Source organism: Rousettus aegyptiacus, unplaced genomic scaffold (assembly GCF_014176215.1).
Source record: "Rousettus aegyptiacus isolate mRouAeg1 unplaced genomic scaffold, mRouAeg1.p scaffold_m13_p_5, whole genome shotgun sequence".
NCBI classification, from domain to species: Eukaryota; Metazoa; Chordata; class Mammalia; order Chiroptera; family Pteropodidae; genus Rousettus; species Rousettus aegyptiacus.
The window spans coordinates 120936979-120962819 of record NW_023416308.1 but is presented as its reverse complement, the minus strand read 5'-3'; the positions used below and the strand labels follow the sequence as shown (position 1 = coordinate 120962819).

The 25841-nt window shown below is 68.1% G+C and overlaps 1 protein-coding gene across 2 annotated transcripts; it reads right to left on the bottom strand.

Moving 5' to 3' along the window:
* Positions 1-11028: 11028 nt before the first annotated feature.
* Positions 11029-25598, bottom strand: DUSP8 (dual specificity phosphatase 8). 2 transcript variants are annotated; one of them, XM_036221312.1, is made up of 7 exons: positions 25513-25598; positions 20046-20361; positions 18239-18377; positions 13655-13821; positions 12990-13149; positions 12679-12802; positions 11029-12458 (listed from the first exon to the last, which is right to left on the bottom strand). In XM_036221312.1, the coding sequence occupies exons 2-7, from the start codon at positions 20274-20276 to the stop codon at positions 11417-11419; spliced, it is 1863 nt and encodes a 620-aa protein (XP_036077205.1). In that variant the 5' UTR covers positions 20277-20361; positions 25513-25598; the 3' UTR covers positions 11029-11416. The 2 variants fall into 2 exon arrangements, with proteins under 2 accessions (XP_036077205.1, XP_036077206.1); XM_036221313.1 differs by having other exon boundaries at positions 11269-12458; positions 20088-20361.
* Positions 25599-25841: the final 243 nt, after the last annotated feature.

Sequence of the window (25841 nt, the reverse complement as noted above, 5' to 3'; positions counted from 1 at the left end):
CCCTCAGGCAGGAGACTGAGGCTCCTCGGGGGCTTGTCCCAGGCCCCTCGGCAAGCAGGCGGGGAGCCGGACTGCAGAGCCATGTTCTCTCAAGCCCACCGCCTTCCCACTCTGTCCCGAGTCACCCATGGGAGCAGCCTGTGGAGGGGCCCTGCCCGGCAGTGGCGGAAGGGCTGAGCTCCCTCGAGGGGCCTCAGGCTTCGGCTCCCCTCCCCGCGCAGACAGCAGGAGACCCTCCTGCGTGAGCCCTTGTTCCAGGCTTCAGCATCCCTGCCTACAGGTGCGGCCGAGCCCCCTGGCTGCACCCTGAGAGGCACTGGCACCCGGCCCGCTTCACACCTGCCGTGCCGGGTGCTTCCTCCTGCTTCTCCTCTAAGCCCCACCGCCTGGGACCTGCGAGCCACCGCGAGCGAAAGCTTTGGCCGGCTGAGGTCCGCTGAGACCCAGTGGCAGCCAGGGCTTCGGCTCCCGGACACGCGCCTCGCGTATGGAACTGAGGGCTGCCGGCACCCAAGGAGTGGAACCTCTTCAGTTAGGGACCTCTCCTGTGTCTTTGCTGTCTGGAGGCTCGTGCTTACGCATCGCCCCCCGCCCCGCCCCACAGACACTGGCTGCCACTTCGGGACTTAGCTGTGGATGTGCAAGCTTTAGGAAAACTGAGTCGAGAGCCCGATGGGAGATGGGACCGTTTCCTAGGCTGCTGGAAACGACGACCTCAAAGCGGGCGGGCAGCTCACGTCGACGCAGACGCTCGACTCGCAGCCCTGGAGGCCAGCGTCGGCTCACGTCGACGCAGACGCTCGACTCGCAGCCCTGGAGGCCAGCGTCCATGGGTCTCAGGGGAGGGTCCTCCCACGTGTGCTCCCAGCCGCTGGTGAGGGCAGGTGCTCCTCGGCCCGTAGAGGCCTCGGTCCCCCAATCCCCGCCCCCTGTGTGCGGCCAGTCTCTCTGCTCAAACTCTCTGCTTTTTCTAAGGACACTGTCTTTGGATCGGACCCACCCTGACGACCTCAAGTTCATCACATCTGCGAAGACCCTACTTCTGAATGAGGCCGCGCCCCCAGGAGACAGACATAGCTTAGGGCTCCCACAGGCCTTTTTGGGACGCACAGTCCAGCCCACGCCGGGGGTGGTTCCTCAGCCACACGACCCAACGCACACGTAACGCGCTCCACCTGAGACCTGGGTGGCACTCCCAAGTCCCCGGCGAGTTTCAGCCGCAGATTTGCCCGATGTCATCGACCTAAGTGTGACTTGTCATAACGAAACGCCGTTTCCAAGGTGATCGTCCAAGCTTCGTTTTTGGGAGTGAGTCCCTGAGGTGAAACTCGGCCCTTCCCCCACCAGCCTCCAGCTTTGGGGTTTTCCGCTCACCCGAATGCCAAGTGGGGATTTTCAAAAGTGTCCCCCTCCCAGCCTCCAGTCCCACCGATGGGCCTCCCACTTCATGGACCCCCCTGACCTACCGACCTTGACGCACAAGGGGGTGGTTCCCGTTTTATGGTTGGTTCTGCCGGGCCCAGGCCGGTGAGGAATGACTCCTTCTCACGGGAGGGGAGGTTCCTCCTGGCCCACCACCGCCGGCTGGAAAGGGCAGCCAAGGTCATGGTCTCCCACTGTGGCGGCCTAAGACTCCGGCCGGGCCTTGCCAGGTCCCCCATTTTTCAAAGAAAACGAACACGCAGGCATTTAGGTGAACGCTCCCGGGGGACACAGGGCTGGGACCTGCGCGGGGCCACAGGAGTCTCAGGCAGGGTACAAAGTGCGAGGAGGCGCTCGCTCTCAGGGTGGCGGTGGTGGCCGAGGCGCCCCTCTTGCCCTCACCCTGGCCCCACCTTGGCCTTGGGACGCCGGTTCTAGACCCAGGTCCAGAAAGAGAAGGTGGCGGGATTCTGGCCTGCAGAGGGCGGCCGAGCTCAGCCTGTGCGCGCCTGGGCTCGCCCTTGCTCGCTCCGCCCCGCCTCCCGGAGCCCCTCCCCCGGGGGTCCGCCTTCCATCCCGCTGCTGTTTCAGGTGTAGAGAACTCCAGCTCGTCGCTCCAAGGCCCGTCTCAAACGCCTTTCCTTGGGGGTAGTCTCCTTGCTGCCCGCTTCTTCTGAGTACTGGCATCTCTTGAACATACCCTGTCACAGGAGACCCCGACGTCACCATGGCGGCATGTGGCCTGCCCCCTGCCGCTCATCTTCCAGGCACTGGGTGGAGGGGAGCTGCGGGGCGCGTGAAGGGTGAGGGGTCTGTCTGTCTTGTGCAGATTCTCAGCACCAGGGCCTCCGATGCAGGTCGAGTGGAAGTGGGGAGGCGAGTCAGTGACGCCCTGTCCCCGGCCCCCTCACCCTCACTTTACAGAGGGGAAGCTGAGGCCCTGGGAGGGAGACCCACCCTGGAGCTGGCAGAGCGCCTGGACGCGGGCTCCCGACTCCCGCGCAGGAGGGGCCTCTGGGTCTGCTCCTGCCGCCTGTCCCGGACGGGGGCTCGTGAGCCAGCTCTGCTCCCCGGAGGCCTGGGGGAGCCGATGGAGACCCCCACCCCCAGCCGTCCAGAGCCAGCCCACAGCAGATCAGGGTGTGGCGTGCGGGAGAGGCTGTCCCCTTGGGAGCTGAGTGCCTGGGAGGGGCGCCATGGGAGTGGGCACAGGGTGGCTGGGGGTGTGGGTGCATTGGGGGCAGCTGGGGCAGCATAGCCCCCAGTTCCGGCTGCAGCATGGCGGGTTGCTGGGGTGGCCAGGCCTTCTGCTCAGAGACCTCAGTGGGGTCTTAAAGGACCACCCTCAGCCTCTCCAGTTGGGTGGGGTGAAGCACCCAGAAACGTGTGAGGGGGAGGGAAAGGGTGAGCGAGGCGGTGGGGGCCACAGAGGCCTCGTCCCCTTGCGCCCACCCCTCCGAGGGCTCTGCGGCACCTCCCCAGCCCCTCCTGCGCCGAGTGGCCGGCCACCCGAACGTCCTGGCTGCGCGCTCCAGCCAATCACAGGATGCAGGCGCCCGAGATCAGACGTGAGGGACCACTGCATCCCCGAGGCTCCCCACCCCTTCCACACGCCCGCCCCAGCTCGAGGGCCCAGGGCGCTGGGCAGGGCAGGCTGAGGGTCACTAGGCCACGGCCCCTGGCAGGGGGCAGTGGAAGGAGCTGACCTGGGAAGGGCCGGGAGACAGCCCTCCTCCCAATGCTGCCACAGGCGACTGGAGTCCCCTCCCAGCGGATGGGAGGTCCCCTGAATGCTAGCTCCCCTCATTAGCACCTGCCTGTAGCAGACTCCCGGGAGGGACTTTGGAAATGCAGACCCCTGAGCAGCGTTCCCCTGGGGCCTGACTCTGTGGGGATGGGCCGGGCCCTGGGTCTGTGTTTGAAGATGCTCACAGGGGATCCAAACAGCAGTCAGCAAGAAGTTCTGGACCAGATGGCCCCCCGTGGCATTTCCTGCTCTGGTGTGTGAAGACCCCAGACAGCTGGGGCAGGGGCGGGTCTGCAGACCCACAGCCAGTAAGCCTTGTTCCCAGGGTGGGTCCGAGGGCCTTCCCCTGGTCCTGGGAAGGGCACTGGCCTCCCCCACTTCACCAGCACTCGCTGCAGACTGCATCCTGTCCTGCCCAAGGAAGGTGTGTTGAGGTCCTGGTCCCCGGCACCTCAGGATGGGACCTTACTCGGAAATAAGGGTTTCGCAGATGAAATTAGTGAACGTGAGGTCCCTGGGGTGGGCCCTGATCCACTGGGACGGTGTCCTTATGAAAATGGGACGTGGGCACAGACTGGCACACGGGGAGACGGCCATGTGAACATGAAGGCAGAGGCCAGGGCCCCTCAGTGCCAGGCCCCGCTGGGCACTGGGAGGCAGAGACAGACCCCCAGCAGAGGGGGGCAAGTGTGTATGTCCCCTCAGCCACAGGAGGGGGAGTTGAGTGAGGCCCCGCGCCTGGTGGGGGAGGGTGCCTGACGAGGGGGACATGGGCAAACCAGGTGAGGGGCACCTTCTAGGAAAAGAACCGGCCGCAGGAGGCAGTCAGGGCACTGAGCCGGTGCTGGAGGCCTGGAGGCGAGTGCGCCCGTCCAGGTGAGAGGCGGGGGTGGGGGGTGGGGTGAGGGCCGGGGGGTGTGCAGGAGGGGCAGGGAAGGAGCGTGGGGACGGGGGCGGGAGGGGGTGGGGGTGGAGATGAGATGCCAGCTCACTGCAGGCAGCACCCAGCGCTCTGCACTTCCTGGTCTGAAGGTCAGGGAGCTGAGGTGCAGCTGGGGCAGCCGACTGTCCCAGAGCCGTGGCTGCAGCTGTCCTGTGGGGCCAGAGGGCTCAGGGGACGCGGAGACCGCAGATGGGCCAAGGGGAGGGCCTGGGGGAGGGCCTCAGAAGGGGAGGGCCTCGGGGAGGGCCTCCGAAGGGGAGCGGCTGGGGGTCGTGGGCCTGGAGACCACTGAACCCGCGAATCCCACCACCCTTCTTCCACCCCTCACCCCCCACCTGCCACGCTTCCTCCCAGCCTGCAGGGCCAGGACAGATGGGGTGTGCGAAGCCAGGGGACCGGGGAGGGGTCCTCGGCCGGCGACTGTCTGCCCCTCCGCAGGCACGGGCAGCAGATGGCGCTGCCTGGCTGCTCTCAGCCTTTGGGGCTCCGGGAGCGCGCGGTGGGGCGGCTGGCAAGTCCAGGTCACAGTCTGAGCCCCGAGAGGAGCGCACAGTGTGACCCAGGCCCGCTGGCCGCTTCTGGAGGGGTGCTTGCCCCGCCCCACTGGGCAGGTGTTCGCCCACCTGGGGCCACCACCGGGGACAGGGCGGGCCCCGATGCGCTCTGGAGGGCCTCGGGAGCCTGGCCCGCGCTCGGGGCGCCCGCCCTGCGCTCCGGGCCGGGGTTGGCTCAGGCGCGCGCAGGGGCGGGAGCCTGGGGGCAGCGGCGCGGCGCTTTGAGGATGTCGGGCGCCGCGCGGGCCCGGCAGGCGGCGGCCCGGAGTGGGCGCGGCCTTCCCGGCGTGAGCTCATCGCGCCCAGCAGCCCGGGGCCAGGAGCACGGGCCGGCTCCGCTGAGCGCGCGGGCTGGGCGGGACCTGGGCTCCGCGCAGCGGGGCCCTGGTGGCCGCAGTGTGGTGGAGGCGTTTCCCCGAGGGCCCGGAGGCCCTATGCTCCGGCCCACGCCACGGGGCTCTGGGCGCCCCCACACCTGCGCGGCCGCCACCGCCCAGTCCCGCGGCCCCGCGGGTACCCCTGGGACTGCCCACTCCCCCTCTGGCGGCTCAGCCTCTTCATTCCTCTGCTTTGTCCTTGGTCTCGGGGAAGGGAGGGGCGGGGCAGCCAGCCACCTGCCGGGTGAGGTAAGGGCCCCAGCGTCCCCTCCCCCACCCCGCCCTACTGCCCCCAATCCTGCCCCCTCTGCAGTTTCCTGGTGGGAATGACTCAAGGGGAAGGGCCGTGTCTGCAACCGACGTCATCCGTTTGTGGTTCATCAGCCCTAAGGCCTGCTGGCCCCCCTCCCGTGGCTGCCCCCCCGGCAGAGAAAGGGGCCCCTGGGCGGGGAGCCTCAGCGAGGGGGAGGTCCTCTGGTCACACCCAGGGCTGAAGTCACCGGGGAGGAGGACCTGGGTCCTCTCCTGGACCTCTAGGCCTGCAGCCTGGGGGAGCCCGGCCTCCCCGTGGCCTCAGTCCTGAGGACCCATGGGTGCCCAGTCTCGGCCTAGGTCCCCAGGTCAGTGGGCAGGAGGAGCGATCACCTGAGCCACAAGACCACGGGTGCCAGTGGCCAGGCTCCTGGCCCCCAGGGCCTCCCCTCCGGCTGCCCTGGCCGCACGTGTCCCAGGGCGGGTCAGCGGCACCCCCGGGTCGGCAGGAGTGGATGGGTGCGTGTGAGGGGCGTTGGAGGGTCTCCAGCCCCAGAGGTGTGACTGGGGGGGCGGGGGCGGGAGAGAGGGCGGCAGGAAGTCTGCTTCGGCTTGTCCTGGAAGGCCGCCCCGCTCGCAGGCCACGCGGGACAGAAGGTGGGGAGCCGTGGCAGCCACAGGTCCCCATCCTTACCTGTCCTCGTCCCCGCCCCCAGTCACCCTCCGGCCTGGGCTGGCGGAGTCCTCGACTTCACCCCACTTCCCCAAACGTTTGTGGTGCGAATACCAATGGGCCAAGAGGTGGGGGCGGGGGCCTTCGTTTCCCTCGATGGGGTCTGGCTCTGGGCCCGTCTCCTCCGGACTGGACTCGAAGGCTCCGGCCCCCTCTCCCCTTCCTTCCCCCCGCCCCTCTCCCCTCCCCACCCCCCTTTCCCTCCACTTCTATTTCAAGCTCTCCTGGCTATTTATGCCAATTGCGTCAGGCTGGGTCTGGCTTCCGCTGGCCCCGATGCCAATGGTGCCACCGCCCCGTCCGGGCCAGTCACCTGCCCTACTGGGACCTGGCAGCGGGGTCAGGTGTGTCTGTGCTGGTGGGGAGCGTGCCCCGTCTGGGGAGGAGCCGCAGGAGTGCGCATAGTGGGGGTGGAGGCAGTGCCCCCGCCCCCCAGTTCAAGGCGCGGAGGGGAGTCAGTCGGCTTTTCCCTTTGAGTTTCCTGAAGTCCCCTGCTGGGCCGCCCGGAGGACAAGCCTCCACTGCCCTGGTCTCACTCTTGGCGTCTCAAAGAGACTGAGGGTGGCCCCAGCTGCACAGCGCCCCCGCCCCCCAGATCCCTGGCCACCCCTATATTCCAGAATGGAATCTCCGCACCTGACCCAGTCCCACTTCAGAGAGCCCCCTCCTCCCGCCCCTCGCTCCCTCCCCCTCCCAGCCCCGTCCCCCACAGTTCTCCAGGCTGGGACATTTGAAGGGAGTTCCCCCGGTGCACCAGCCCCTCCACCCCCCTGCCCTGCAACCTGTGTGGGGGAGGGGCAAGCACAGGGGTGTCCCCAGGTCCCGCCAAGACTCCTCTGGGCTCAGAACCGGCCCCACGACTCAGCCCCATTATGTCCCACTGACCAAGGTAACTCTGTCCCCACCCCTACCCTGGCAAAGCCATCCCATATCATCAGGGCCTGGCCCTCCTTCCTAAAAACACCCTATGTCTGGAGACACCCCCAACCTCAGTGGGGAGCAGGCCCAGGGACTGCCTCACTGGTCCAGATGGTGGCATTTCTGGGGGTGGGCACTGGGAGCTCTGCCCGCCCACCCATCCATCCACCCATCCACCCACCCACCCATTCACCCTTAAGCACCCATCCACCCCACCACTTACACACCCATCCCTCCGTCTGCCCACCCTCCGTTCCTCCCCTGCCTAGCCGCCCACCCGTCCACCCACCCGGTGCACATGCACCCACCCATCCACACCTGTAGTGTGAGAGCCTGACAATTAGCCCTTTTTTGCCTGCAAGTTGGGTGCCTGGCACTAAGCGTTAAGCTTTCTGTTGCCGAGGCATCCATTTCAAAAACATCCACCACAATAAACACATTGCCGACTGCACAGCTAGACGAAGAACCAGGCCACCCCGCATATGAAGCACCCCCTTTAGAAAGCCCTTGGGTGACCTAGATAACTGACCGCTTGAGTGACCTGCTTTTCCACTCCCATTCTTACATTTTAACTTCCCCAATAAGGAGTGAGCCCCGGAAAGCCTGGGAACGGCGGCGCCCTTGGGCCGGGGAAAGGCAGAGCCCACCCACGTTGCCCCCTGCACCCCTCCGTGTGGCCCAGAGTAGGCAGGCTGCCCTCGGGGACCTGAGCGAGGTAACCTCGCATTTTCAAAGTTCCCGGATGTTGTTGCTGCGTGCGTCTGGCAGTCACGGTGGGAACCACCAGCGCGGGGGGGGGGGGCGGGGGGAGGGGGTGTGGCCGCCGCGACGGTTCTGATCTGCGAAATGTCTGCTGGGGGAGGCGGGGTGCGGTGGGGCAGGCGAGAGCCCCGGCATTCCTCGGGGGGGGCAGCATCACCACTGATGGGCCGAGACGACCCCACGCGACCCCTCGCGCACGCCTCGAGCCCCGGCCGCGCCGGAAGCTCTTCGCCGCGGGCCGCGGACACGCCAGGCAGCGCAGGGGCGCGGGGCGCTGAGCGGTCAGAGCAGGTGGCTCCAGCGCCCCGGCGCCGAGCCTCCCCCGCTCCCCGCTTCGTTCGGGCCTTGGACAGGGTGACCCCGAGGGGGGCCCGCTCGACTCGGCGAACGGGAGCCCTGCCCCCGCTCAGCGTCCCCCGCTGCGCCCGGGGTCGCCGCGCCTGCATGGCCCGCAGCGCGGGGCTCGCGCCGCCATGCTGCCGGCGACGGCCTCGGCTTCTCCACAGTCCCTTTATTGGCTCCGAGGGGCTGCCAGCGTTATAAATAGATGTTCTCCAGCTAAAAATAGCCGCGCTGGAGCCGCGGCCCTGCTTCCAGCTTTCGGTCCCTTTGAGGACTCTCACGGTTCACGGAGCCCACCTCCTTCCGCAGCGCCCACGTGTGCAAATTCGCGCGCGCGCACACGCACACTGCTGGTGAGGGATGCAGGTCTGCGGACCGGCGGGGAGCGGCCCCACAGCCCCGTCCTTGGGGGACGAGGGGGGCGGGGAGACACCAGAGGCCTTCGACCTGGCATGTATTACTTCGATAAACAATTTACACGAAATTTAAAAAGCGAGTTGCAGACACTCTATGTAGCCAAACCCCAATGTCTAATGATGAGAAGCCGTTGTGTGGTATGTACACGCACGCACTCAGGAACGCACATACGTGCACACATGTGCACGCGCACACGGTCCGCAGGGAAGCACACCTCCCTGGGGCGGGGCGGGGGGAGCCGAGGTGTTATTGCACACGCTTCTCAGTGATTGAAACTTCCACAAGCGTGTAGTGAGCACAGAGCGCAGCGCGTCCAGGGCGCAGAGGTGCCCTGTGCCCAGCCCCCACACGGGCCACCCTCTGGTGCTGCCCCCCACCTCGCAGGACCTGCCCCCTGTGCCCGGGGTTTGGGGCAGTCCGGCCTCCTAAACTGGAAAGCCTCCCGGACCGCCCCCAACCCTTCTACCCTCTCCCTCACCACCCCTCCCCGCCCCTGAAGAAAGAGGCAGCCAGAGGCACGGAGAAAACATCCATCTCGGGATTTATTACAACACGTTTTTTTCCAAATACAAAAGAAGGGACAGGACAGGAGCAGGAAGTGTGGCGCGCTGGGGGAGGGGCCTGAGGGGGGCAGGCAGCCCAGTCCAGAGAGACTGGGAGCCATAGTGGGGGGACCTGCCACCCCTCCTCCGCTGGACTTTCCAGCAAATAATAGGAGGGGGCCGGGTCCATTCTGAGGCCACACCAAGGCCAGGGCACCAGCGGGATGGGAGGGTGGAGGGCCGAGGGAGACTCGGAGAGGGCTGAGGCCCCGCCCCTAGCCCCGCCCAGGGGTGAAAATGACCAGGGAGGTGCTCTTGCCTGGCGCCCGCCCCTCCCCCAGACAGGAGACCGTCTCCTGGGTCGCAGCTGCTCACTTGGGGGTGACCAGTGTCTCAAGGGTTCCCAGACTCCCCAGGACAGAGGCCATGAGAACCACTGCAACCCCCGAGAAAGGGTGAGGACTGGGCTTTGTGGAACCTTCCGCCAGAGTTCTGGGGCCCAACCAGTGGCTCCAGCCCACTGTCTCCTGGACAGCACGGGGTGGGGTGTGGAGGGGGGACCGGTGCATCCTCCGCACCGAGGGTCACCTCAGAAACCCAACGCGATAAACAGGAGGCAAATTTACAGAATCAATAATAATAATAATAATAATTAACCAATAATAATAAATACTTAAACCTCTAATCCATAGATTGCAAATACAACAATGATAGCTTATTTCTTGAGGAATGGAGTGGGGACAGAGAGAACAGGAACAGGACTTCTGCGTAAAGGGGGCACGACAGGGTCACAGGGCTATGGGTCCAAAGAAGAACAAACAGACATGGCCAGAGGGGCCCCTGGCAGGGGAGGGGGCACACACCCCTCCCCCTCCATGCTGCAGGTGTCGGTCCTGCTCCAACCCCTCCTGCCGAGGCCCTAGTCTCTTCCCTCGGTGGCCCTCACTCCTAGACTCTAGGACTTCTGAAAGTTGGGGGACATCTACGTGTGTCTCCAAAAGCCTTGGGTCCCAGTAACCCACGTGGGTGTGCGGCGGGGGGGGGGGGGAGCAGGGCCTTCGCTCTTGCCCTCACCTCCAGGCTGCCCTACCTGGACCAAAAAGCCACCCAGCGACGGGGACTGGCATGCTGCCTTGACGGTACCGGGAGGCTCCGGAGGGGAGAGGTCCCCAGGAAAGGGGGTGCCAGGGGGTTCTCTCCTGAGGCTCCTGTGGGGCCAGGGGCCGCCATGGCGGACAGCTCCTGCATCCGCTCACATCGGGGGTCTTTATCTGCCCTGGAGCTGGTTCTCCCAGAGCTAAAAACCCCACTAGTGGAAGCAGAAGGGTCTGACCAGCAAGGGGGCCCCTTGACCTGCAGGAATACACCCCAACTGCATGGCTGGCTGGGGCAGGTGCGGGAAGAGCCCAGAGTAAAACCCTAAGCCCATCAGCCCTCTGCCCAGCGGGCAGCTCTGGCCAGCCCCCCATCTCCTCCCCCCAGACACTGAGGCCAGCTCCTCCTCCTGGCCTCCCCCACCTGGCAGGTGGCTCTTGGGGCACCCACAGAGGAAGGGGAAGCAGCCTCCTCTGAACGGCCTGGCTGAGGACATGAACACGGAGCCAGGCTCAGGCGGGAGTGGGGAGCCCGGCCACCTCATTCCTGCCTGGGGGACCCGCACATCATCTGACCCTCAGGAGCCCCTTTCGCCAAGTCTCACCCCGTTCTACACCTGGTCCCTCTGAACACCCTGGCCTCGGCAGGCCCAATGCTGGTCACACTCTGCCACACACAGGCCTGGGGGTATGGGTGTGGGGGTGTCCTCCATGGCACCCAGACTCCCACCTAGAGCTGGAGGCGGGGGCTGGCAGAGACTCCAGAACCACAGCTCCTATGGCTTTGGTGCGGAGCCCAGGAAAGGAACAGAAGGAAGAGGGAGGAGTGGTGGGGGAGGGGAGGGGGGAGGGGAGGGGAGGGACGGAGAGGCAGGGAGGTTCAGCGGCTCAGTTTGTGGCAAAGTTTTTTTCCCTCCCCCCCACCCCTTTTTCTTATGTAAAAAGTGCACACAAGCTCGGCAGCCTATTTTGCAAAGGTCAGCAGTGTTTCCTGGGGGGCGGGGTGGGCGAGGAGGGGACCCCCCAGGCCTGGCACCCCAGCTTGCTACTGAAGGTGGCCTCATATTGCTTAGAAACGAATCTCAGTTTAAACACCAGATTAAAAATAGAGCTTGGAGGACCGCCTGCACTGTTGCCAAATCATTGCCCGAATGAACAGCTTCAATAAATAAAAAATCGAAATATTTACTTCTCGGTAAAAATCGCAGTAAAACCATTTACCTTTCTTTGCATTATATATAATATCTATGTATAGTAGGCCCGGCTGCTGGCGGCCCAGCCGAGCGCAGCGGAGGGGCCGATGCCGGCCGGGGTCAGGACACCTCGATCACCTCCACGCTGCCCGAGAAGCTGGCCTGCTTGCCCAGGGCGGCCAGCTCCTCGCCGTGCGCGCGCCCCTCCACCATGCCCTCCTCAAACTCCATCTGGCAGCTCCTGCGCTTGAACTGCGTCTCCGGGGGCGGCTCATCGGGCCAGCTGGTCCGCGCGTCCCGGGACTCGGCCCTTGCAGCCTCCCGCCGCCGCAGGTCGCCGCCGCCTGCGCCCTGCGAACCCGCCAGGCCGAAGGGCGCGAACCGCGTGCCCTGCGCCCCCTCCGGGCTGTAGCACCAGAGCCCGTCCGGCGACGGCGTGCCGGGGGAGTCGAGCGGCGGCGCCCAGCCCCCCGGGCCGGCCGGCTGGCTGGGGCCGGGCAGCCCGGGCGCCGACAGGGCGGAGAGGCCGTGCCGTGGAGTCTGCCGGGCGGCGTCCCCGAAGTTCAGGCCGAGGCCGAGTGCGGGCGAGCGCGCCGGGGAGCCTGCTGGAGGCCGGGGCCGCCGGCGCAGCCTCGGGCGCGTTTCCGGCGCTGCGTCCGGGCTGTCGGGGCTGGGGGAGGGCAGGCCGAGCGCGCCCCCCGACGGGCTGTCCAACTTGCAGAGCTTCGGGGCCTCGCCGGGGGCGGGGGCCCCGGCGTCCTCAGGCCGCCGGCTGGGGGCGTAGGCCGACTTGATGTCCAGCGAGAAGGAGCGCTTGAGGCGGTTGGTGTCCTGGAGGCGGTCGGAGGAGAGGTGCAGGCCACGCAGGCCCTGCTGCAGCGCGCTGGTGGTGGGGGCGGCGGCTGCGGAGGCGGCGGCGGGAGGCTCCGGGCCCTCCCTCGCGGCCTTGGCCGTCGCACTTCCGGTGGCAGCGCTCTCTGAGGTAGGTGGTGGCAGCAGGGGCAGCGGGGCCGCGGGGCCCGGGAGGGGCTCCGGCGTCCCGGGGTGGGGGGCCCCGTCGCCCTGCAGGGCGGCCAGCAGCTTCAGGCTGCGCTCGTACTCCAGCAGCTGGCCCAGGAAGTTGAAGTTGGGTGAAATGGAGGGGCGCCGGTCCTTCACGAACCTGGGGCAAGAGGCAGCTGTGTGGCCACAGGGCTTCCTGCCGGGCCAGGTGGCCCGCCCACGCCCCTTCACCAGCACCCGTCCTGGGGCACACCGCTGGCCTGCAGACTTGCCGGTGCCCTGGCTGGGCTCCGGCCTCCCCTCCCCTGCAGGTGTTCATGGGGGGTGCGGGAGGGGAGGGGCGCTCTCCTGCCCAGAGTGGGGGAACCAGAAAAGGCTACCTGTAGGCATCATCAGAGGACATGCCCATGGTCTTCATGATGTAGGCGATGGCGATGGTGGCTGAGCGGGAGATGCCGGCGAGACAGTGCACGATGACTTGGCAGCTGGACAGCTTGGCTTTGTCTGGCGGGAGGGGGCCACGGGGACCAGGTGAGCGCTGGGGTCACACAGCCCTTCGCTATCCCCAGGCAGGGGACCACACCCTCACCCCGCCAGCCAGCCGGCCTTCCAGGGAACAGCCTCCCAGCCTGCCACTCCTCCAGCTCTGCCCCGGGAAGGGAGGGGTGGGCAGGGGCGGGGCGCCCCTCACCGATGAACTCGATGGACTTGTCCAGCCAGGGCAGCAGCTTCTCACAGTAGTTGTCGTTGATGGGGATGCGCATGAAGCGGCTCTCGCAGATGAAGTCCGGCTTGGGGCAGGAGTTGCTGGCGTTGAGGACGTAGCTTATTCCGTTTTGGGTCATCAGGTCCTGAGGGACCGGAGGACAGGGTGTAAGGGGGTGCATCTGGGCAGGCCCTTCGAATCCTGGGACGGTCCCCAGGTGGGCTACTCCGCGGGCCTGGGCCCAGGAGGGATGCGGGCCTCTTCAAGCCCCGCCCACGGCCGGCCCTGCACTCCCAGGGATTTTACGGCTGCCTGGGCGGTGGCTTCACCCTCTTCCCTCGTCACCATTTTTAAAACACGGGATTCTTTCAGCGCTGGCCAGGGGCCCAGTGACATCAGCAGTCTGGCATGTGGGCTCCACCGACCAGGGAGCAGGGAAGTGCGGCCCCGCCCAGCCCTGACTGGCCTTTCCCCTCGTCCACCTCTGGGCCTGGGGGGGGGAGGGTGGGCCCTTGGGTCCTCCTGTGCCCCTCGCCCTGTGTTCATCCATCCACTCCCCCATCAGCCTTCAGCTCCCTTTCTCCCCCCGCCCCCCACAAGCCTTCTGCACTTCTGCCCCTCCCCCAGCGGAGCCCCAGCTGCGTCCAGACCTTGTTTAGGACGTCCTTCTGAGAGCCCAGGTAGAGGTGAGGCAGGATGCGGGTCAGGCCCACACTGGGCACCGGCAGGCAGGGCTGGGAGAGGCTCATGGGCAGCAGGGCGGCAGGCTTGCCCTCGCAGAGGCCCGGGAAGCAGGAGGAGAAGGTGGCGAAGCCTCCTGCAGGAGGGGGAGCCCAGGAAGTGTCAGGAGCGCCCCTGGCTGGGGCAGGAGAGCCAGGGCACTGACCACGCAGTGTCCCCGCCACACCCGACCTGGCTTCCCCAGCCCGATGTGATGCCAGCACCTGGGCCTCTGGGGGGAGCACCTGGTCTCGGAGGTGCTGGACCCCTCACCACAGCGGCCGGGGCGCGTACTGCAGGTCTCCAGCGCTCCCCTATGACCACGCTCTTCCCCACGTAATTAGGGGCCGGCCCCGCTGAGGACGCCGCTGTGATGCCCGTAAAAGTGGGGTCGAGGTGGCGGGTCACCACAGCGTACGCAGGCCTTGAGGCTGTGGGGGGCGGGGCTCCCGCTGAGGGTGTGGATCACAGGGCCCCTCCATACCTGTGGCCAGGGGCCAGCCCGGGCCTTCCCTGCCTTCCCTCCTGGGCTGATGCAATACCTCCCTGCCTCCATCTGGCTGGGCGCCCCAGGCCAGGCTTGGGTGCCAGGACCAGGAGGCAAGAGCTTCTGAGGGAGCCCTCCCCTCCCCCTGGGCATGACATCACCCACTGGAATTGGCACAGCCCACAGGGGCATCTGCTGGCCGGTTCGGCTCCATTCCACCAGCCGGAGAGGGCCGAGGAGCGGAGGTGCGCACGGCCCCGGCGGGGATGTCCTGCGTGTGGCTGGCACGTGCCCTGCCGCCCGCCGTCCCGCACAGCACTTCCGGGCCCCGGGTCCGCAGAAGGGGCCCCACCGCCGCCCACAGCAGCCGGAGTGGGGCTCCCTGGTACACCACTGGCTCTCAGTGACCGCAGCTGGGGAGAGCGTGTCATGCCTCTGGCCCATCCCTCCTCCTGCCTGCCACACAGCATGGCACCGAGGCTCACAGAAGATGGCCTGCCCACACCTGGCCTGGCTGGGTGACCACTGGCTCTGGCCAGCAACCGGGAAGCACCCAGGGCTGCCAGCTCTTGGTAGGACAAGATGGGCCTGCTGGGAGGCACCCTGGGGCTGACTACATTTCTGGGGACACGAGCCCATGGCACCTTCCTTGCCCCGAGTCCAGTGGGCTGCTGTTTCTGTCCTCTGCGGGCCAGCCCATCACACAGGACAATCAGGCCAAGCCCTGCCTGGCCCAGCGGAGAAGCCAGGAGAGTGGGAGGGGGTATTGGGCCGCGGACCCACAGGGCTCTTTCCTGCGCTGGGGCTAAGCAGCAGCTGGCGCTGGAGGCCTGGCGGATTCCCAAGGCCAGAGACACCTGGCAATCCCAGCCTTCTCCCACCCCCCAGCTCAGGGCCGGTCCATACAAACGCCCAAGCGGAACGCCTGTGTGTACTTCCTGTGTCCCCAGGGAAGGCTCGACTTTGGGGGGCTGCGGATGTGGGGGCCCTCCAGGCCGGGGAGTAGAGGCGCCAGCCCTGGAGAAGTGGTCCCTTCCTCAGGGAGAAGCAGGTGACAGCCCTGAGGAGCACACAGCTCACTGGTTCCCAGGCGAGGAGGCGGAGCCGCGCGCTGCGGTTGGCTCCTGCTCATGACCCAGCTCCCGGGGATGGCCGGGGCGCGCAGAGCGGCCTGGCCAAGCCCGGGAGTGCGAGGGCGGGCTCCACTCGGAACCCCTGCCCCAAAGGGAAGCGTCCACGCAGGTGCAGAGACCCGCCAGCCTTTGCTGCGTTTCCTCGGCTTGCCCCCCCTCGTCCCCCCCCCCAGCCCCTGGGCGGAGCCGAGCGGCTCGGGCGTCCCCGCCAACCCCCTCTTGAGGCCAGGTCCAGAGGGAGCTCCAGTCCCTTGGCGTCCCCAGGGCCGCCCCGGGCGCCGGGGCTGCGAAACGAGGGCCACCTGGGAGAGGGTCAGTGGCAGCGGCTCGACCCTCTGCAGGTCCCTGAGTCCCCAGGCTTGAGAAGGCACCCCAACACCCAGCATCCCCACGGGCACCTTCCTTCAGGAGGGACCCGCGGCCCGCACGCTCCGCCGCTAGCCCGCTCCTTCTGCCGGGCGGCCAGGGCGGGCACGGCGCCGGCCCGCCCCGCACAGCGCAATCTCGGACTCGCAGAGATGCGCGCGCCCCGCACGCGCGCCCACCTCGCCGCGCTAGCGCCGGCCGCCGCCCCACCGGCCGCTTCCGCGCCCCCATTGCCCTCCGCCGCATGGTCTCCACCCACCCTCTGCGCTGTGGCCACGCCCGCCGCGCTCTCCGGCCAGGGTCCGAGGGCGACGCACGCAGGAGCGGCCGCGGTGGGCGCACCCGACCGGCCCGCATTCCGCAGCGACTAGCACGGGCGGCCGCCGGCCGCGGCCACTTAAAGGGCCAGGCTCCCTTTCCCATCCCCGCCCCCGCCGACGTCACAGCCACACGGTTGGGGGCGGGGGAGAGGGCGGGGGTCACAGCAGCTGGGTCCCCGACCCCAGAGCGCCTGGCCCCGTCATTCTCTGGGGAGGGTGCCCCCTTCCCCCCAGCTTTACCTTCGGCATCTTGGTGCTCAGCGGGCCTCCTCTCTCCCCACAGAAGGGTCTGTCCCCACGTTCTGGCCTCTGCTGAGCGCCCCCCTGTGCTGAGACCCAGACTTCTTTCGAGGTGGGCGGCACCCCTCCTCCCCACGCTGCCTTCCCATTCTCACTCTCCCCGATTCAGGGGCTCAGGCGTGGGGACTCTGGGCAAGGCCGGGAGGCAGTCTAGTTCCTGACCTGGTGTCCCTACGAGCCCTCCTCACACCATGGGGTCATGACTTCTTCCCGGCTCCGCCCTTGGAGAAATTGGACAGAGTACTCGAGGAGCAGCAAGCGGGGGAGGGGAGAAAGGGGGAGGAGCGAGCCAGGCGGGCACAGCCAGGTCCCAGGTGGGCTCTCCTGGTGCGTCCCAGCCCAGGCCCCCAGGGTGACAGACCACCGAAGGCGATGCTCGGAGGGCGGAGCTCTGGGACCTTCTCAGATTCCCAGAAGGGCCCGGGGGATTCCCACTCCCGCTAGGGCGCGCACGCACACACCTGGGTTTCCACCTGGGTCCGGGCGAGTCCCTGCTTTGCGCTGGACTGCTGCCCTCCCTCCCCTCCCCTCCCCTCCCCACCCAGACCCCAGACTTAACCCAGGTGTGGCGTCCGGAGCAAAGGGCCGGCGATCCCGCAGCTTCTGTTTTCACACGGACACAAACCCCACATCCCACCCCGATGACCTCGAGGCCGCCGGAGCCGGGACGCGCGTGCACACCCGCGCACACCCTGCGACCACCAGCCTCCCGGAGCCCCGCACGGATGCGGACGCCCCCTGCCACGCAGACCGGGGCCTGACGTGCAGGGCGCAGGGCCTGAGCAGGGCGCGGGCGCGGGCGCACGCGCACGCGCACGACGCCGACCCACCGTGCCGTGCCGGCCTCCCATGGCTCTGCCCGGAGCAGCCCGGCCGCGGGCGGCAGGAGGCACCCTCTGCCCTCAGCCTCTCTCGAAGGCTGTGTTGGAGGTCTGCGCTCCCCCTGGACACCAGTGCCGGGGGCCAGCCTGGTGCCCATCGACCACCCCGCTTGTGTCCGCGCATGGCGGCTGCTCGGGCGGGAGCCGAGGGAGCAGAGCGTCCCATCAGCGGTGTGACGGGTGGGTAGCACCCTCCACACCCTCCACACTCCGCCTGCCTGCCGCATCCCCGGCAGAGGGCAGGGGGCAGGAACACCCACAAAGGCCGCGGGACCCAGGTGAGGAGGGCGCATGTCCCTGGGTCCCAGGCCTCCTCTGGGAATGGGTTCTACAGAGGGTCCTCATACTGGCCCCAGGGGGTAGGAATCAGCGGGAACCACTGCAGAGCCTGTACGTATGCGTGTGCGTGCACATGTGCGCGTGTGTGCACACATACGGGGGCTTCCCAGCCCCCAGGCTGGCCTGGCTGCTTTGGGGGACAGGAAGCCCCGTGGAGATCTCTGCTGGCCCCGGGCAGGTGTCATGACTAGTAGGTTGTCGCCAGGTGTCCTGTGTGTGGCTGCAGCATGCAGGACCCCCCATCCCCCAGTGTGGGACCAGTGAGACCACTTCTGCTCAGACTGGGGCTCCCAGAGGGTGGGGCCTAGGGCTCCCCCTTCAGACAGTGGCAGAGGTGGGGGGGGAGTTCCCAGCAGCCGTGTCTTTGCCTTGATCCCTCCCCACCCCCACCACAAGCGGCGTTTGGGGGTTTCCTCCTGTCCTGGGCCCATGCTGGAGGGCGTCCTAAAGCCTGGGGGCCCCGGGGAGGGGACAGGAGCCAGGGCAGTCCGGCCCTACTGAGACTCGCCCCCACCCGCACTGCCTGGGCCCGCGGTGCTCTGGGGCTCAGAAGGAGGAACAAGGTGGGTCCAGAAGCCTGGCTCCCCGGACGCGCCCGACCCCCAGAAGCGTCTGCCCCCCAGACGCGCCTGCCCCTCAGCCGAGCGGGCCGCGGGGAGAGGGTGGCCCACAGCCCCTCGGAGCTCACCGGTGAGGATGGCCACGCTGTCGAAGCAGCCGTCCAGCTTGCTGAGCAGGACGGAGAGGAAGCTGTCTGCGGCCAGCACGCTGGCATCCCGCGTGCTCTGGTCGTACACAACCACATCCTGCGGCTCCGTGGCCTCCACCTGGGGGCCGTGAGGGCAGAGGTCAGGGCCCGCTGGGCACCTGCTAAAGGCCCCACCCCCTGCTGAGGAGCGGGCAGGGGCTTAGGTGATGGGCGGGAGGGGCTGCTGTGACCTTGCTGCCTGCACGGGAAGGAAGGCAGGACACCAGCTGCCCACGTCACACCTGGACAGGTATGAACCCATGGCCCACAGGCAGAGCCTCGGAGCAGGCAGACACGAAAGACACGGGTCCCCAAGGCAACCAAGCCCTCACGCACACTCACAGGAGTGACAGAGCAAACTCTCCTGGGCCTTCGCCATGGGCTAGGCCCACGAGGAGGAGGTGCAGGTGCACGTGACGGGGTCCCCAGGAGGCACGTGCGGCTGGCCATGGTAGCGCGGCCTCAGACTGGGCTGGCTCTCGGGAGGGCCCAGGCTTTTTTAGGGTCCCCCGGCAGGTCCATTTTGGGGATTCAGAGGCAGAGTGCCTTTAAGTCTGGGCTCCCCTGCCCACCGCCCCACCCCCAGAGGCCAGCAACAGTGTGACTTAGGGCTGCAGCGAGACACCCCCAGTTCAAGAGGCGGCAGCTGGAGGCCGGGGTGCCACCTGCCCTCCTCCCCTCCGGGGCCAGATGCTCAGCAGCTTGGGCTGGAGAGCAGCCGATGCCGCCCCTGCCCCCCCAGGCATACTCAGCCCTTAAGCCAGCTGAGCCGCTGCGACCCGGCCCGATGATGTCACCGGCAGCCAATGAGATGGGGCTCTGGCCCAGAGTCCTCGCTGGGGGTGATTAATCACCTGATTCCCCTCATTGAGGCTGCAGGGAGCCGGTTCTGCCTGTGGGGTGGGGGCCACCCACCTGGATCCTCTCACACCCAGCTGTGCGTGGGGCAGGGCCTGGGACCGGGCTTCCCCACAGTCCCCTGCTGGGCATGTGACCGAGATCCTCCAGAGCCCCCGGCTGCCCGGCATGTCACCTGCCCTCCACTGGAGGTGCCACTGCCTCCCAAGTACTGGCCTAGTGGTCCCTCCCAAGATGTACTTGACGCCGTTGGGAATAGAGACAGCATTGCCCACTGCAGGTGACCCAAGACATTCTCAGGGGGCCACAGAGAATACTGGGTTGCTGTCAACTTCGGAGGGGAAGGCCCTGGGGGGCTGGGAACAGACTACTCAGTGTGAGGCCCTGGGCCTCTTCTGAGTCCTCACAGCCATCAGAGTGTGGTATCTGGTCCATGCCCCCGCCATCTGCTGCCTGTGCCCCCAGCCCACCTTGTGCCCCTGGGTACGGTCACGCCTTGCTCACCCACTCGGCGCCCCTCTGGGCCCCGGGCGACAGGGCCTTGTCCTGTGTGGGGCAGACCTCTGTGCAGGGCTGAGTGAGGACCCAGACAGTGTCCGAGGCTCCCGGAGGCGGGAGGCGGGATGGGAGGGTGAAGGGTGGTGTCTGGGGGGCGGGGCGTCACGCGGCCTCCCCAGGGAGGGCACTCCCGCACCCTGAGAAGGACACTTCAGGAGGAGCAGGGAGCTGGCCGGTGGCGTGGAAGGGCCGAGAACATGCCGACCTGGGGATCCTGGTTTGGGTTCCAGGCAGAGGACAGGGAGGTTGCCCAGGCCAAGGGCCCCCGTGCACCCGGCCCGGGAGCTCAGCCTTGGGCCGGGAGGCGGCGGGCGCGGCGGGCGCGGGGTACCTGGCTGCGCGCGGCGGGCTGGATGAGCTCCGAGATGGTCACCTTGCCCTGCTGCAGCCGCCGCTTCACCAGCTTGGAGCAGCAGATGTTCACGGAGCTGAGCACGTGCCCGCGGTTGTACTCCACGAACGAGCGGCTGTCGATGACCAGCGGCCCCCCGGGCCCTCCCCGCAGCAGGCTGGCCAGCCTCTTGGCATCCATCACCTTCCTGGGGAGCCGGTCCCCTGCCATGGCGGGCGTGGGCGAGGGGGCGGGGTTCTCCTTGAAGTGCGCAGGTGTGGCCTAGAGTTCAGAGTGACCAGGCATGGCGCCGGACCTGCAGAGAGAGGCGGACAGTCAGCTCTGCGGGCCCCCGGGGGCACCGGCTGGCTCCCCAGGCAGGGCCGACCCCGGAGGGGCTGTGCGCGGTCCCAGGGCACAGACAGCCCGGGCCTGCCACGGGCCCACAGGCCCTTCCTCCCTTGGGGTGAATCCATGCCCCTCTGGCTCGTCTCTGAAAGTCACCGAACATCTCAGGCGAGCACACCGGAATCCGTGACACACAGAGGGAGCCGGAGAAAGCCCAGGGGGTGTCGGGGTGGGCGCCTCGGTCCTGCACCACCCGGATCACAGAGCCAGCCTCCCGGCAGGTGGCACTCAAGCCAGTGGGGGACAGAGGGAAAGGGGCTTGGGCTGGGCTGGAGAGGTGGGACGAGGCCTGAGGGTCCCGCCCCTGGGCCCTGGGGTCCGTGGATCCCCACTCGTTTCAGAGTGCTGCATCCTACTCCTGGGGCTCCTGGCACCCCACTTCCCCTCTCTGGCCCCTCATCTTCCCAGTCCCCAGGACCCCTCCGCAGCCCGCCTGCCCTCTCTGACCCTGTGTAGCCCAGTCCCTCCCATCTAAGCTGATAATCTGGCCGGGTTGGGGAGCTGGGAGGGCTGGGGCTCCCAGTGGCCCCTGGGCGCCCAGGGCAGGGCCGGGAGGGGGCGCAGCATGCAAGGCGGGGCGCCTCTGCTGCGCTTTGCCTGGTCCCCAGGCCACACCCGCGCAGAGGGGCTGGGGTCAGCGTCCTCTCCTGCAGAGTGGGTCACCCGCTCACAGAACGGGGGCATTAGGACAAAGGTCAACATGGGCGACCCTCGGCATGGCCTCCAAGGGCCTCGGGCTGCAGGGTGCAGTGGGGGCGGGTGGTGGTTGGGGCTCGGGGGGCCGCGGAGCATGTGCCCAGACCCTGCCACCTCCTTCCGCTCTCCATGTAGGACGGGCCCCAGGGGGCAGAGTTTGCTTTAAAGAAGGGGAAACTAAGGCTCAGAAAAGGGGTGGGACCAACCCAAGGTCACACCAAGGAGACTAGACAGAACCCAAGACCTGTACTGGCCGCCAGCTCACGGGTTCCTCCCTCCGCCGCCTCCCGGCCTCGCTGTGGGGTGGGAGGGAGCTGTGGGGCCGATGTGCCCCCAAGGCCCACAGAGAGGGGACCCCCTCAGCACGACGCCAACCCACAGCCACAGAGGGTGTGGGGGTGCGGCACCCTGAGAACACTCGTCACATTTCGAAGTGACTTTGACACTGGGGACAACAGAGGCGGCTGCCACCATTTCTGGACCGCCCCCCCTTTGCACGAGCTCCCAGGCTGGTGGGGTGACCGCAGAGTTCACAGAGACGCAGCTGCAAGGCCCGTGTGGACCGTGTCCCCCCAGAGTGGCGGACCTTGGAGCTGGCGGAGAAGGAAGTGCCCAGGGCAGCCCTGATGTGGGCGGGGCCTCGGCACCCCATTCACAGCCCCCCCCCCCCGCAGTAGGGGTGCAGCTGCCCCTCCCAAGCGCCAGAGCAAGTGGGTTCAACAGCCTAAGGGCCTGCCTGCTGAGGGGCATCCCTGCCACTGAGGGGGTCCTGCCTGCTGGGGGACCCTCGATTTGATTCCTGTGGGAGCTGTTTCGGGCAGCTTCTGCATTCTGAGCGGAGCCTCATCAAGGCTGTGACAGGCCACAGCCACCAAGGACCCTCCCACACGCCATCCCTGCGGGCCTGGGCAGAGCCTCCTGCCCTTTGACATGGGCCCAAGAATCCAGCCCAGAGGCCCAGGACCCAGAGGCAGGGCGGGGAGGGTCCTGCACTGTGCCCCTGACCCCCCTGTCCGCATCAGCTACGTGGGGGCACTCGGCTCCCACCCAGGACAGCGAGAGCCAAACAGAGCTTCAGCCCAGCGATGAGGAGGGGGCTGGGGCAGAGGGGCCTGTACGTACGCTGGCTTCGGTCCTCAGTCCTCCCCGGAGCACTGAGAGGAGGGGCTGGGGCACGGAGGGGTCCCCCCCACAGAAGGGAGTCCAGACTGGAAGTGCGGAAAGGAGCCAGGCCAGGCTGAGACCCAGGAGGGGGGTGCAGGGCAGGGGCTGGAGGGGGGCTGGGTAGCCCAGTACCTGCCCCCCCCCAACAACAAGGATCCTCCAGCTCGGCCCTATTAATCACTACAGTATTGTTATTTGCAGCCAAGGGGGACTCATTAGCCAGTTAGCACCTCCGTCGTTGCCATGGCAACAGCAGAGGTGCCAGGCAACCGCTGTTCCTGCGGCAGCAGCCGCGAACGGGCTGGTTCTGCGGCTCCGCGGAGCGCAGAGCGGCGCGGCCGGTCGCCCCTCCTCGCCTGCTCTCGGCCTCTCCCCGCCCTGGCAGGTGCCCAGTGGCTGGGGCCTGGGACCACCCCAGCCAGGGCCCGGGAGGCCAGAGCCCGGCGCGGTGGGGCGGACGGGCTCCTCCCAGCCTGGTCCTAACCCCACTCATGTCCACATCCACCTGCAGGGCTCCTGCCCCGCCTGCGGCGACCTCTTGCCCTGAGCTGGCCTCTGGGGAGGGCGACCTCACCCACAGGGCCTCCTTGTGTCTAAGGCTCCTGGGGGGCAGACCCGTGACCCTCCTCCCACAGATGCTATTGATCAGGGCCCAGAGCTGCTCACAGGGCCAGGGGCGGGCTGCAGACACTGAGGACAGCCTTGAGCAGAGCAGCGGGGCTGGAACAGGCCAGGTGGACAGAGCACACAGATTTTGGGGCGTCTTGGGCCTTCCCGCTCTCAAGCACCCGCCCCAGGCTTGGCCAGGACCACGTTGAGAATGAGCGGGGAGAACACCTCTCACCTCCTATGGCCCCGCCCCCCTGGGCCGGGCACGGGCTTTCAGGGGTGTGGGGAGGAGAGAGGCACAGCCGCACATCCTCCCCAAAGGGCTCAGAGCGAAGAGCGGCTGTCCCCACCTGGAGGCAGCAGACCCCTCCCTGCCCGGCCGGGTACACGGCAGGGCCCTGCTGCTGCGCCGCGTGCCTGCCGGGACACGTCCCCGCGCACTGACCACACGCACACCAGCGCTCGCCTCTTTCCCACAGTCCTCCCCGCCCCCCACTGCTGCCACGTGCAGTTACACGTACGTGTGCCTGCACACACATGTGGTCACCGGACGCATGCGCCCTCACCCTGCACACGCCGAAGCCCCCCACATCCCAGGACACCCCACGCCCAGGGCCCAGATCTCACGCCGTCAGCTCCCGAGGCCTCCACGTGGCACATCCGTGTCCCTGAGCACGCGCGTGGCCAGGGACCGCCCAGCGGTCAGCATCCTCACCACGGCACCTTCTGCCCTGCATCGCGTGATGGGGAACTGACTGCCTCTAGAGACGGCTGTCAGGACGGGAGGACAGGGACGGTGGCTCTCACTCAGGGGTGCCTGGCACACATAGGCAGACTCTCAAGAAGAGGGACCTGCTAAGCTGAGATGTCCAGCTCACTGTGACCCAAGGGTGCCTCTGGAGGCAGGGGCCTGGGTGCTCACGCCAGGCCAGCTCCCATTACCCTCGTCTGCGCTCGCACCCTGTTCCCCTTCCGGGCTCCCCAACACCAGTGGGGCAGGACCCAGCGGGTCTTCTCTGCCCCTGCTGGGCCCGTGGCAATGCCAAACAGGGGACAATGCCACTGGCCTGGGGACAGTGGGGACTTCAGAAGCAGTGGGGCGGGGGCCCTGCCCCTTTGGCTCCTAGGGGGGGTATCTGGGCGGCTTCTGTCTCAGCCTCACTGATCTGTAGGACTTGTCCCCATGCTACACCCCCAGGCCAGCCCGGCCTTCTCCTGGTCACCATTCAGCCTGTTACACACCTGGGCCAGCCCACGACATCTACGGGCCACTGCCCTGAGCTGCCCAGGCACAGGTGGCCTCAGCCCGTGCAGTCCCAGTTAGAGTCTGACACGTCTCTCTGGCTGTGGGGTTTGGTCCCCTCCTGTCCTTTCCCTGAAGGCTGCACGTCTTGGAGATGTGATCAGGATGCTCTCTGGCTCCTCCTGACACAGCCCAGGGTCCCCGGAGCACTCTGCTGGGCTGGAGCTGCTGGGCCCCCGAGGCCGCCTCAGCCCGAGGAGGGGAGATGCGGGAAGGGACCTGGAGCACAGGGTGACTTCGCGCATCCTTCCGCATCTCCCTTCGTGACCCGCGCTGGGGCCCGGGGCCTTCCCCAGGGCTGAGGGAAGCAGGGGACCAGAGCCCACCCCGCACCCCCGGCCAGGCCGACTGCAGCAAGAGGCACTGCAGCAGGCCTGGGGGGGGGGTGCCCGTCCTTGGCTCGCGCTCACCGCCATCCGCGGAGGGAATGCACAGACACAGGGGGCACTGGATGTCACGCGCATTCCGGGGGCTGCCCCCAAAGCGAGAAGGTCTGGCGGGCCCACAGGAGGAAGAGTGGGGCTCCCCTGGCCTCCAGCAGCTCTCACTGCAGCTACCGGGCCCCAAGCACCAGCCGGGAGGCAAACTCTCCCAGAGGGATGACCCGCTGGGGCCTAGGCCTAGGGGTGCCCCCCCTCGGGGCCAGACCATGAAGTGCCCCCCCAGGTGGGAAGATGGGCCAGGCGAGGCTGGCTGCACGCAGCCTGGCGGTGCCAGCCCCTCCCCCAGCGCTGGGCCGCTCCTGCAGCAGGCTGGCGACGGTCTTTATTCCGCAGAGGCCAGCTGAGGGCCCCGAGGTGGGGGTGCCCCTGCGGCCTGGGCAGACGGGGGTCAGGCTCTGCAGCCCCTCCGCGCCAGGCACGGAGCGGGCCCTTCACTGAGCCCCTCACAGGCCAAAGCCCTCGGCTGGGACAGCCGAGGCCTCCGCATCCCCGACCCGCCCGCGGCAGGAGCGACCTTCTCGGAGGGCTGTCCGGGGGGCGGGGGGCGTCCTGGGCTCTGGCAGAGGTCGGGACAGATCCCCGCTGGCTCGCAAACGGCCCTCCTGGGTCCTCCTTTCTTGCCCCTCCCCCCACCAAGGTAAGCGGCGGTGGCAAGGAACGGCGGCGAGGCGGGCGCCGTGTGGGCCAGGCCGGCGCGGCCCGCCGCGCGTTGCGGGAGGCGGAGAAGGCGCGTCCTGGTCCCGGCTCACCTCCGGCTCGTCGCCTCCACCCGGGCGCCCGCGGGGCGCAGACCTTGCGCGCTCAGTGCCGGGTGACCCCCTCCCCGCCCGGCGCCCCCGCTCACCTCGCTCACGCTCGCCTCCGGGGCGCACCGGGGATCCGCGCCGCGCTCAGCGCGCCCGCTCGGCCGCGCCGCCCATGGGCCCGGCGGGGGCCCGCGCAGCCGGGGCAGGGGCTGGGGGAGCGCGCGGGTCGCGTCGCCGTCGCCGCCGTCGCCGCCGCGGCCGCCGCGGGGAGCGCTCGCTCGGGCCGGGGCGCGCGCACTGCGGGCGGGCACGCGCGCTCGCGGCGCGCATCCCACCCCGCGGCTCGGCGGGCGCGGCCGGTGCGGCTCCGGCGGGGGCTGGGCTCGGGCGCCGGCGTCCGGGCGGGGGGCGCGGAGCCGGCTCGGCC

Coding starts and splice junctions, on each gene's coding strand:
- DUSP8 (XM_036221312.1), bottom strand. CDS start 20,276: ATGGCAGGGGACCGGCTCCCCAGGAAGGTGATGGATGCCAAGAGGCTG. Junction 18,378..20,045: donor AGCCCGCCGCGCGCAGCCAG/GTACCCCGCGCC, acceptor CACGGCCCCCAG/GTGGAGGCCACGGAGCCGCA. Junction 12,459..12,678: donor TCCTCTGATGATGCCTACAG/GTAGCCTTTTCT, acceptor CTCTTGCCCCAG/GTTCGTGAAGGACCGGCGCC.